The 12,231-nt window shown below is 62.1% G+C and overlaps 1 protein-coding gene across 5 annotated transcripts in view; it reads right to left on the bottom strand.

The window, feature by feature from the left end:
- Mta1 (metastasis associated 1) overlaps positions 1–12,231 on the bottom strand; it is a 38,102-nt gene that overhangs the window by 8,926 nt on the left and 16,945 nt on the right. For 3 of the 5 annotated variants that reach the window (XM_048361779.1, XM_048361780.1, XM_048361784.1), the window contains exons 4-10: positions 10,294–10,344; positions 9,658–9,784; positions 9,031–9,094; positions 6,503–6,620; positions 1,615–1,717; positions 900–999; positions 614–802 (exon numbers count right to left, since the gene is read on the bottom strand). In XM_048361779.1, the coding sequence (XP_048217736.1) occupies positions 614–802; positions 900–999; positions 1,615–1,717; positions 6,503–6,620; positions 9,031–9,094; positions 9,658–9,784; positions 10,294–10,344 (752 nt within the window). The remainder of the gene's footprint in view (positions 1–613; positions 803–899; positions 1,000–1,614; positions 1,718–6,502; positions 6,621–9,030; positions 9,095–9,657; positions 9,785–10,293; positions 10,345–12,231) is intronic. The other 2 variants (XM_048361783.1, XM_048361782.1) reach the window with 1 other exon arrangement.

The raw sequence follows: 12,231 nt of genomic DNA, 5'->3' as shown, positions 1-12,231 counted from the left end.
ACTCCTGGGGCTTGAACTCAGGGCCTAGGCACCATCCCTGAGCACCTTGGCTCAAGGCTAGCATGCTATCACTTTAAGCCACAGCTCCTCGGCGGTTTTTGAGTAAGGTTTGCTGGAAATGGAGTCTTACTAGGACTGCAGGTGTGATCCACAGGCACCCGGTTACATTTTTAGTCTTTTGGCTAATTTACATGCGAACCTGCCTGCACAGGCCAGTGGTCTGGGCTGGCCAGGGACGAGGCCAGCCCCTCCCCCACCCGCTCAGACCTGCGGGAAAGCCAGGGCTCTGCCCGCCCGCGGCAGGCACCCGCTGCTCACAGGCCTGCCGCCGCTCTGGCTCGAGCCCGTCCCTGCTCTCCGGGTGATGCACCTCACTGGCCTCAGCCACTCGCCTGCCGCCGGCAAGCACACTCTCAATCCTGGGGGGTGGGGGGGATGGGGGGGCACCCTGCCGCACAGGGATGCTGCTGCTGCGAGCTGGGGAGAGGACGGTGGAGAGGCCCGGAAGGACGCCCCCGGGAGCCTCTGCCCTCTCCCAGGCCCCAGCGGCCCCGCCACGCCTGGACAGGCAGGGACGGCTTCCCAGCCCCCTGCGTCCCGCCAGAGCACTTACAAAATCTTGCTGAATGTCTGTGAAATCCTTCCCGTATTTTTCCAAGGCTTCCTCGAAGAGATTGGCTTCCGAGGCTGACCACTCCTCCATCTCATCCCTGCAGAGCACGGGCCCGCCCTGCGGCACGAGGGCCGAGATGGCCTTGGAGATGTCGTAGATGCTCTTGTGCAGCGTGTCCATGGCGTGGAACTGTGGAGAAGCCAGGGTCACCCGGGCCCCGGCGGCCGGCCCCCCGGGCACACACGGCCGCGCTGGGGGCGGCCTGGGCGCGGCGGAGCCCACTCACCAGGGTGATGTCTCGGGAGGCCGCCGCAGCACTCATGTGCAGGCTGGGCTGTCTCACGGAGCTGCTGCAGTCCAGCGCCCGGGCAAAGGTGCCCACAGACCTGGGAAAGGAGACGCACTGACCACCCTGCGGACCGGCGGGGCGGGTGGGTCCACCAAGCGGTCGGCGGGTGCCAAGATGGCGCACCCCCACCAAGGACCTCCGGGGCTTGGCTCCAAGAGCCCCGTGGGCATCTCGGGCACAGGCATGGTGCAGGAGTCCAGGAGCAGGGAAGGTGCAGAACGCCCCTCCAGGCTGGCTGGGGCGGGCTCCGGGAGGGAGCACTGGCACAGGCAGCTGCTGGGGGCCCTTGGTTCCTAACATCTGGAGGCGCCGGTTGTACTTCCTTCCCCCGCTTGGAGGCCAGGCGGCTCCGGACAGGTTCCCGCCCGGCTCCGGGCCCAGCCTGCCGGCCTTGTGGTGGACGGCCTCGAGGCGCTCGGTGAAGAAGCAGGCCCAGCCCCGCGGCCACACCAGCCAGTGATCCCCGGGGACCTGGGGACCTCGGCAGCCCCTGGGGCCACACCTGCACCAGGGGAGGTCTCAAGTGGGGAAACCCAGCCAGCAGGGAGACAGGCAGGCGGGCTCCCGGGCTCCTCTCGCGGGGTCCTAACCAGGCCCGGCTGCCCTGTAGTCACACCCCAAGGCCAAAACAGTGCTGGCTGCCAGCCCTCACCGTGCCACCACCAGAAACTGGTCGATCTGCTTGTCCACGAGGGGGTTGTGTGCCTCCCAGACCTTGGTCTCCAGTTTGGACTGGTCACGGCCATCTTCCTCACCTACAGGGAGGAACCGCTTCAATGAGACCAGCGCAGGCTGCAGGGGCTGACCCCAGAGGCTTCCGGAAGGCCATCGCAGCCAAAGCTCTGCTGCTGGGCTGGGAATGTGGCCTAGTGGCAAGAGCGCTTGCCTCGTATACTTGAAGCCCTGGGTTCAATTCCCCAGTACCACATATACAGAAAACGGCCAGAAGTGGTGCTGTGGCTCACGTGGCAGAGTGCTCGCCTTGAGCAAAAAGAAGCCAGGGACAGTGTTCAGGCCCTGAGTCCAAGCCCCAGGACTGGCCAAAAAAAACCCCAACTCTGCTGCTAGGCCTCCCTTCCAGGCGTCGGGCACACACCATGGGTTCCACCTCTGGAAACCTGCGAGTAGTCTGCGAGTCTGGCAGATCGGTGTGGTTGGAGTCCGAAGGGCTTCCATCTGGCAGAACGCCTCCCGAGGGTGCTTGAGTCACTCGGGGCGGCACAGCGACATGGCTAGATGCAGACTCAATTCCCAGGAGCCTTTGGCGTCCAAAGGATTGTCTGGACATTGTTTTCGTCCAGGGCCACTCAGTCCTTCCTGTTCCAAGAGTTTGGAACAACCTCTATTCCCCAAGTCTGGAGCCATCATGGCGTCCAGAGAAGCCCTCTGTCTGACTATTCCTAACCAGGCCAGGCAGGGAGGGGTCTGGGAGGCCTGGAGAAATCCCACAATCTCCACCTGACCGTGCATCCAGACACCACATCTGTCATTTGGTGAGAGGATCAGGCCTCAACATCACACACTGGTCTAACTAACTCCCCTCTGAGCCTGGGCAGTGACGCCCTTTGTGACAGAAGGCAACCCGAGCTTGGGGCCCCTCAGGGCACTGGGAAAGCTCTCCGGATAAAGCAGAGCCGGACATCTCTTAGAAAATGCACCTGACCTACAAAGAGTAGATGGCCCCAGCTACGTGTCTGTGTCTCCAGACGCGGAGGTCTCATGACCAGCAGTCTCCAGGGACCAGGTCCCAGGAGGAATGCCTGGCGCTACAGGTGCACACCAAGAACCCAGGAGCCACTATTTGAGCATTAGGGGGCCTAAATCTCCAACCCCTGCCCTGGAGGTGCTGGCCCACGCTGGCTTTCAGGGCACCAGGCTGGGCACCATCAGTGCAGTGGGATTTCCCAGGGCTCTGAGTCGAAGTCCATCCTGGTGTGTGCTCTGCTTTGAAACCCCCCGTCAAGGGAAGCAGGGACCCAACTTCTGATACTGTAGGGCCTCGGGCCCAGAGCTATTCCCTGCAAATTCCTGGAAACCAGGAGCAGAGCTCTCGAGCTGCCTTCTAAGCTGCCTTTCCCCCTGGAAATGCCCTATGCGTTAAAGTTAGGTGTGCAATGTCTTGTCACTCAAAAGGGACCCAACTAGTGAGGTAATGACCCCTCAACCCAGAGGCACATGAGCCGGAGCCACTGTTGTGCCGCTGGGGCTCCAACTCAGATCCCAGTCTGAGCCCAGGAAGGGGCTGGTGGTACAGCCAAGTAGCAGCCCCTGAGCCTGTAGGTGATACTTCACCAGGATCCTGCTGGCCTCCAAGTCAGGCCAAGGTGTGACTCCCCAAGGCTCTGCCGGCACTGTCCTGCAGCGCCGCTCAGAATCCACAAAAGAAGGCTGCCCCCACGCAGGGACAGACTTGAGGGAAGGGACTGCAGGGTGGGCTGGCTCAGGAGGCCAAAGTTCATTGCAAGAAGGTGCCAGGAAGATGGAGGAGGTGATGTCAGACCTGACAGAGCCCTTCTGGACCCAAGAGAGGGCCGTGCCAGGAAGATGGAGGAGGTGATGTCAGACCTGACAGAGCCCTTCTGGACCCAAGAGAGGGCCTGTCATAACGAGGGGTGAGCTCCACGATGGGGCCAGAATGGACAAGGGCTAAGAGAGGAGGACAGTGGGAGGCGGGAGGGGGGCATGGGCAGCCTGGGCTTTAGGAGCAGGGGTGGTGAGGATCACTGGGCTCACACCCCACAGAACCGTTCAGCTTATCAGACAACTGCAGAAGTCCCACCACTCCAAGTCAGCCCCAATGTTGGTTTGAAGGTCTGAATTCACATCCGAGACCCCCGCCTCTCCAAAACACCTGGAGCCTGTGACCTCCCCAGAGCCCAAGATGTCCTTTTTCTAATTACCACCCCAAAGCACACAACATGGTGCACCCACCCGCAAGCTATGGTGACAGACATCCAGACAAACATGGGACTCCCCGCAGAACGCCGAGTCTCAGCAGGGTGGCTGCGTGTTGACACCTGAGCCTAGGCTGGGACGTTATAGGGCAGAGCTTGGAGCTCAGGAGCCACTGGAGTGCAGCAGATACTGGCCAGGGTCTTGGCGACAAAACACACAAACCATATCCTGCCAAGGCTGCTGAAGGACCAAACTCAGGAAGGTACCTGCCAGGCCCAGGGAATAACTGAAGCTGGGCGCTGGTGGCTTACGCCTTTAATCTGAGCTACTCAGGAGGCTGAGATCTGAGGATCACAGTTTGAAGCCAGCCTAGGCAGAAAAGTCTGTGAGACTCTTATCTCCAAACAGCCAATTAATATCCAAAGAGCCAGAAGTGGAGCTGTGGCTCAAGTGGTAGAGCACTAACCTTGATCACAAAAGCTCAGGAACAATACCCATGGCCACAGTTCAAGCCCCAGGACTAATAAGTATAGCAGGGCACCAGTGGCTCATGCCTATAATCCTAGCTACTCTCAGGAGGCTAAGATCTGAGGCTCGTGGTTTGAAGCCAGCCTAGGCAGAAAAGTTCGTGAGACTCTTATCTCCAATACCTACTCAAAAAAGCCGGAAGTAACTCTGTGGCTTAAGTGGCAGAGCGCTAGCTTTGAGCACAGAAAGGCTCAGAGATAGTGCCTAGGCCTCGAGTTCATGCCCCATGATTGACTTAAAAAAAAAAAAAGTATAGGGCTGGGAATATGGCCTAGTGGCAAGAGCGCTTGCCTGATATACATGAAGCCCTGGTTCAATTCCCCGGCACCATAGATATAGAAAACGGCCAGAAGTGGCGCTGTGGCTCAAGTGGTAGAGTGCTAGCCTTGAGCAAAAAGAAGCCAAGGACAGTGCTCAGGCCCTGAGTCCAAGCTCCAGGACTAGCCAAAAAGAAAAAAAAAATATATATATATATATATATATTTTTTTAAATATATAATGAGCTGAGTGCCAATGGCTCATGCCTGTTTTCCTAGCTACCCAGGAGGCCAAGATCTGAGGACTGCAGTTCAAAGCCAGCCTGAAATGAAACTCCATGTGAGTCACCTCCAATTAACCACCAAAAAGCTGAAAGTAGAGTCAGGTGCCTTTGCTCATGCCTATAATCCTAGCTACTAAGAAGCTGAGATCTGAGGATCATGGCTTGAATCCAGGCTAGGGGAGGAAAGTCTGTGAGACTATTTTCTCCACTAATTTACCAAAAAAGAAGTAGGCAGAGTTGTGTCTCAAGTGGTAGAGCACTAGCCTTGAGCAAAAGAAGCTCAGGGACAGTTCCCAGGCCATAAGTTCAAACCCCAGGACCAGTGTTTTGTTTAAATGAATACATATATAAAACAAGCTGGGGAATGAGAGAATTGCAGTTCAAGGTTAGCCTGAACAAAAGGTAAATGAGGGGCTGGGGATATAGCCTAGTGGCAAGAGTGCCTGCCTCGGATACACGAGGCCCTAGGTTCGGTTCCCCAGCACCACATATACAGAAAACAGCCAGAAGCGGCGCTGTGGCTCAAATGGCAGAGTGCTAGCCTTGAGCGGGAAGAAGCCAGGGACAGTGCTCAGGCCCTGAGTCCAAGGCCCAGGACTGGCCAAAAAAAAAAAAAGGTAAATGAGACACTATTTCAACCAGTAAACTAGGCACAGTAGAGCATGCTTACAACTCCAGATAAGTAGGTGGCACAGTGGGAGGAATGCAATCTGGCAACAGGTAGAGGGCATGGCTCAAGTAGCAGAGTACCGGCCTAGCAAGTTCCAAGACCATACACACACAAGTAGTAAGCACACCTGCAGTTCTAACACTTGAGAGCTGGAGACAGAAGGGTAAAAGGTTCAAGACTAGCCTGAGGGAAGTGGCCTTGTGGCTCTAATGGTAGAGCACTAGCCTTGAGCTGAAGAGCTCAGGGGAATTGCCCAGGCCCAGAGTTCGATCCCCACAATGGACCAAAAAAAAAAAAAAAAAAAGCAAACAAAAAAACAAATCATACATTAGGGCTGGGAATATGGCCTAGTGGCAAGAGTGCTCGCCTCCTACACATGAAGCTCTCGGTTCTATTCCCCAGCACCACATATATGGAAAACGGCCAGAAGGGGCACTGTGGCTCAGGTGGCAGAGTGCTAGCCTTGAGCGGGAAGAAGCCAGGGACAGTGCTCAGGCCCTGAGTCCAAGGCCCAGGACTGGCAAAAAAAAAAGGAGAAAAAGCTAAAGGAGAGGGGCCCGGCCCTGAGTTGAAGTTCCAACACCCACCACACAAGCATGGGTGGGGACACACACACACACACACACACACACACACACACACACACACACACACACACACACACACACACACACACACACACACACACACACACACACACACACACACACACACACACACACACACACACACACACACACACACACACACACACACACACACACGGGAAGGGCAAGCATGGGTGGGGGCCCACGCCGGCCGGGGGCCGGGATCCAGCACCGGGGCACCCACTCCATGCTCACAGCGCAGCACGGGGCCCGACGAAGCGTTTCCCTCGGGCCCCACTGGCACGCAACCCACACCCACCTTCTTTTAGCAAGTCAGTGATGTCAGCCTGGTACCGGTTTCCCACTCGAATCTCCCCTTTATCGGCCAGGAGGGTCTTCTGCTGTGGGTCGTAGACTAGAGAATAGAAGAAGAAATCCTGAAAAATACCACACACAAGACAGAGCTGTCAGACAAGCCCTCAGCTCCCGTGGGCTGCTCCAGAAGGCTGGTCCACGCCACAGGGACAGGGAGCAGGCAGGTGCCTGTCTATGGGCCCATGACGCCAGGGCGGAAGCTTCCAGACGCGGTGAGAACCCAGAGGGTCACAGGCATGCACGCATGCCAGAGGCACTTCAGAATATTCCGGAAGCGATGCAGTGCTGTCCACTGCAGCCATGGCGCCAGCTGCCTTAGTCTGCCTGCCTCAGGCCTCGGCGCAGCCTCTCCACCAGGTTCCTCAGCCCCCGTGCCCTGGGCTGCTGCAGGTGCCCTCACGCCGCGCACCCCGGGCCCCACTCCTACATCTGACTACGGTCCTCAATAACTCTGACTTTTGCCAGTCCTTGCCCCACTCTCTTCTCTCAGCAGCTACGTTTGGACGCTCGTACCAACTGCCCGGGCCTGCCCCGGCTCCCATTCCACTACATTCACAGCCTGCTAGTTTCTTTACGTTACAGAAACAAAATCGTTTTCTGTGTTGTGTCCCTGCAGCAGCAAGGTCTGGAGAGCCAAACTGCTGGGCCTCCTTTCCAGCGCTTAATTCTGTCACGTGACTGATTCCCCACCACTTCCCGGGGTGTCCCCTCTAAGGACTGAGGTCTAGGCAAGGCACAATGGCCGAGCTGCTGGCCCGGGCACTCCTTGTGGACTAGCCTGGACCCCGGTGAACCAGTCTAGCAGGGAGCTGCTCAGACCACTAGACAAGCAGAAGGAGTAGTCTCCAGGACACAGAGGGTGTTAGAGTGCCAACCAGCAGGACTTGCAGCATGGATTTTCCCACTGTGTTAGAACAAGCAAGCGGAAAGCAGCACGCGGGACACGTGGACCCCACCCCCACGGGCACGGCTCAGGTCCCCGAGCCCCTGTACTGCAGGGCCAGGCCGGTCGCTGCTGCTACTCCACAAACCGCCCTTGGCTCACAATGAGGTCTCTTTCTCCAGTGTTACACCTCTGCAGAGCCAGCCTAGGGTCTATCCAAAGAGCAGACAGTACTTTGCCCTCCAGTGGAAACATTTTCAGAGGCCTTGCAAGACCGGCCCGCTACGGGCAGCCCTTCCCCCAGGGCACAGCACACGGCACGGGTCTCCGTCACAGCTCAGACCGAGAGGGCCCAGGGGCCCCGCGCAGCCCCTCTGCGTCTGGGCCGCGTGTGGCGGAGTCGGCCTGTGGCCCAGAGCTGGTGGTGGCGCTGCTGCAGCAGGCACACGGCAGGCAACTGGGCACCACTCAGCCACGCCAGCTCCCTCGGGGCCTGAGGCCCAAGGGTGCCTCTTGGGAACGTGGGGGGAGCAGGCCACTCCCAGGCCCTACCCAGGTGAGCCTAGGTGGTCCAGCTTGGGCAGCACAGCCCTTCTGAAGGCCAAGTCTCAGGCCAGGGGCAGGACTTGCCCTTACCTGATGCCGGCTTTCCTTCAAACACCTCCCCCACGCCCCGCTGGTAACTGCCATGCCGCCTCCAGGCCTACCCCACCCCGCCCCCAGCTGCCATGCAGTGTTTGGGTCTACCCACGCCCACCACCATGTACCATCCCAGCCTACACCCCATAACTGCCATCCCGCCTCCCAACCTACACCCCCCGTAACTGCTATGCAGCGTCCCAGCCTACCCCCCATAACCACCATGCAGTGTCCCGGCCTACCCCCCCATGCAACGTCCCAGCCCACCCCCCCATGCAACGTCCCAGCCCACCCCACCATAACCACCACGCAGTGCCCCAGCCCACCCCCCATAACCACCACGCAGTGTCCCGGCCTACCCCCCACATAACCACCACACAGTGACCCGGCCTACCCCCCATAACCACCACGCAGTGTCCCAGCCTACTCGGCCCCAATCCCCCCCGCAGCGGCCTCAGATCCCTGACTGCCACACTGAGTGCTCACCGTGTCCTCCCCCGGAGACAGGTGGCGCCATCTGGGAACATGTGGGTTGTCACTCGCAGGGGGTGGCATCTGGCACGAAGGCCAGGGGGCCAAGCAGTCCTAAATAGGAGCTGCCTGCCTCAATGCGACAGGGCCAGGGCTGGGCCAGGCGTTCTGGGCCACCTCCAGCAGGGCCCGAGCTGGCCTGCACAGGGCCCTCCGTGCGCTCCACGGGACACTAGCTAAGCCTCCGACAAGGACCACGGAGAGGCCCTGCAGCTGTTCTGAGTGCCCACCCACCGTGTCCTTCCAGGAGAGAAAGGTCATCTGCGACTCAGGAGAGGAGAGTCCAGGAGTCAACCCCCCGACCCCCCCGAGAAACACCATTCAGACGCAACCCCAGCTTCAGGGTGTGGTGGGTCAGTGAGGCTCACAGGGCCAGGGTAAGCGCGGGCGCCACCGGGCAGCCATGGACCGGGCCTCACCTCACGCTCCAGGTAGGACTTGAGCGACTCAGTCTCGTTGAGCAGGGTGACACTGCACTTGCCCCTGGAAGAGAGGATGGGCAGGGGGAGGCAGGGCTGGCGAGCAGAGCAGGGGCAGAGCCATGGGAGCTACCTGAGCACATGGAGGGCGGCAAGGGGCTCTGCCTGAGCGCGTGGAGGGCAAGGGGCTCTGCCTGAGCGCGGGAGGGCAAGGGGCTCTGCCTGAGCGCGTGGAGGGCAAGGGGCTCTGCCTGAGCGCGGGGAGGGCAAGGGGCTCTGCCTGAGCGCGGGGAGGGCAAGGGGCTCTGCCTGAGCGCGGGGAGGGCAAGGGGCTCTGCCTGAGCGCGGGGAGGGCAAGGGGCTCTGCCTGAGCGCGGGGAGGGCAAGGGGCTCTGCCTGAGCGCGGGGAGGGCAAGGGGCTCTGCCTGAGCGCGGGGAGGGCAAGGGGCTCTGCCTGAGCGCGGGGAGGGCAAGGGGCTCTGCCTGAGCGCGGGGAGGGCAAGGGGCTCTGCCTGAACGCGGGGAGGGCAAGGGGCTCTGCCTGAGCGCGGGGAGGGCAAGGGGCTCTGCCTGAGCGCGGGGAGGGCAAGGGGCTCTGCCTGAGCGCGGGGAGGGCAGCCACCCTACCTGATGTGCGTGGCGGGCAGTGACTCCAGTTGCCGGGAAAGGAACAGCTCCCGGTGCCGCAGCTGGTGCTTCAGCTTCTCTGGCAGGTCTACCATCTCCGGGTTCTCCACCTCCTCTTCCACTTCCCCTGAGGGACACAGAGGCCCTGTCAGCACGGCCCCACCGTTTCCCAGCCAGCCCCAGCCCCAAGACCGGCCCCCCACGTGCAGGGCGCGGGGCACGGGATGGCCGCCTCCCGGCCTGGCATGTCCCCTGCCCGTCCCGCAGCAGTCCGGGAGAGGACACGGCATCCGGGGCCTGCTTGGAAGCAGCAGGCCGGAACAGAGGAAGGAGAAGAAGGAAGGGCAGCCATGATGCATCCAGGAAGGGAGGGGCAGGGGCAAGTGCCCTGGATCTGGGGCCTGACAGCCCTGCACAGCCTAACACAGACGCTCCTACACGGACCCCGTTCAGGGCCGGGGCCACAGCCTCGCCAAGGCCGCGCCACAGACCCGGGGAGCCCCCTTCAGCTAGCCAGCAGGGGACGCGGGGACGGGCATGCAGGTGGCCCGTCTAGGTCACATCCGCTCTCGCGTCTCCCGCCCAGCCCAGGCACGCAGACGGGAGGACGCCCTCCTTGCAGAGGTCGGCTCTTACCTTCCTCGCCGGTGTCCGCCCCCGGTCCGGCTCTATAGCAGACTGACAGGGCTACATAACAGACAGACAGCGCCGGATGGCAGGTTAGCGCCAGTGCCGGTTGCTTGCTCCCTGCCCGGGGCCCGGACTGAGGATACACAGGGGCCACAGGCCTCCCCGCGGGGGGCAAAATCCACCCAGCCAACGTCGGCCAACTCACGGCCCAGGCTTCTTCAAATAGCTGTCCAAGCCCACCCCAGAAGCAGCTGCCCCTGCCCCCGGACCGCTGCCCACGGGCACTCCTGGCCACCCCTGTCCAGGCTGGCCCCTCCCTGAGCGCAAGGACAGGACGTCAAGACCGGGCGTGGGGGGAGGGGGGCGGCGGCAAGCCAGCAGCTGGGGAGGCCCCACAGGTCCCCATCACCCAAGGGCCGTGCGCTAAGCACCAAGGCCAGCGCCAGCGCCATGGGAGGCTTGGCTTCCGCCCAGGTGCCCAGGAGGCAGAGCACCACGCGTGGGCCTGCCCCCGCCTCCCAGGTGGGTGTGCGGCAGTGCTCCCCACGGTGGCTCAGGCCTCCCTGCCGTCTGCCGACCCCTGGGGTGACCGAGGGAAGCCCAGGAGCCTTTGGGGCAGGAGCCCTATCTCCTGCCGTGTAGACAGAGGTAGAGAGGGATACCATCCCCGCTGACCCGCCCGCCCCGCCGTCCACTAAACCGGCAGGACTGCGGAGGCCGTGACTCAGCGGCCACTGCACCTCAAGGACGTCCTCAGGGCCCAAACCCATCGGCGTCGCGCCGGAGCCGTTTCCGCTCACACTCGCGCGGTGTTGGCCAGCACAGGGGGGAGCGGGCCGGCCGGAGCGCGCTGCCGGCAGGCCCCACGGACGCTGGCTCCTCGGGCACACCCCATCAGCCGAAGAGAGGCCCACAGAGGCTCCCAGACAGCCCCGCCTACCAGCCCAGAGCAGCGTGACGGGGCCAGACCCCGTCAAAGCAGCGCCGCACCCTCCTGCCTCCAGCTCCCCCAGGAAACCCCTCCAGGGGCAGGTCTTGAGGCCAGAGCCTCGAAGCTGGCCGGGAATACCAGCACAGGGTGGGGGCCACCATCCCAACCCCACTAAGCCCTGCTGAGCCCCAACCTTGCATTCTGGAGGCCACACCTAGCACCCCACCTCCCTGGAGGCCCCCGACCACACATCCCCTCCAGTGGCCGGTGCTCCCTGCCCCGCCACGGGGCCTCTCGTCCCCAGGTGAGCAGGAGCCGGCTAAACAGCAGACCAGAGCCACGCGCCTGCGGGGCTGAGGCCACACTGAGCACCCCCGCGCACAAGCCTCCGCCTCCCTGGGCGCTGCGCAGAGCACAGGTCCTCGAGTGGGCAGGAGGGAGCACCGGGTCCCACGTAAGGCTAGTGACACACAGCGAGCAAGCGTCCCGGGGCGCGGCGAACCCTCGGCAGGGCGCACGAGGCGGGGGGCCGGGGCACCGTGCCTCTCACACGGCCCTGCCAGGGGCCGAGGCCACAGAAGCCCAGGGCCTGCCACTCGACGAGGGGCACCCCAGGAGCCCTGCTCCCTGCCGCTGCCCCAGGGGAACGAGCCACGGGGCCACAGGCGGGTCCTGCGCCTCTCACTCCAGACCCGGGAAGAGGGGCGCTGGACTCCGCGCCGGGTGGCCGTCCCACAGCTCTGCCCGGGCGGATCCTGCCGGGGGGCCTGGTGTACACCAGCCAGGACCTCTGCCCCCGGGCGCCCCCCCCCCCCCCCGCCCCGAGCACACAACTTGGCCGGTCTGTGGGCGTCCACTTCAGGGTAGGAAGCCAGACCCCGTGGCCAAGGGAGGGGTGGGCTGGGAGCCCAGTGAGTGCTCAGAGGTGGGTCTGAGTTCTGGAGGCGGGAGAGGGAGGGGTCCTTATCCGAGAGCACTGTTTTGCATGCCCCAGGGTATCGCCTAGCACAGTG

Source organism: Perognathus longimembris, chromosome 14 (assembly GCF_023159225.1).
Source record: "Perognathus longimembris pacificus isolate PPM17 chromosome 14, ASM2315922v1, whole genome shotgun sequence".
Classification (NCBI taxonomy): Eukaryota; Metazoa; Chordata; class Mammalia; order Rodentia; family Heteromyidae; genus Perognathus; species Perognathus longimembris.
Note: the sequence above shows the minus strand (reverse complement) of the source record. Positions and strands in the feature narration are given on the sequence as shown.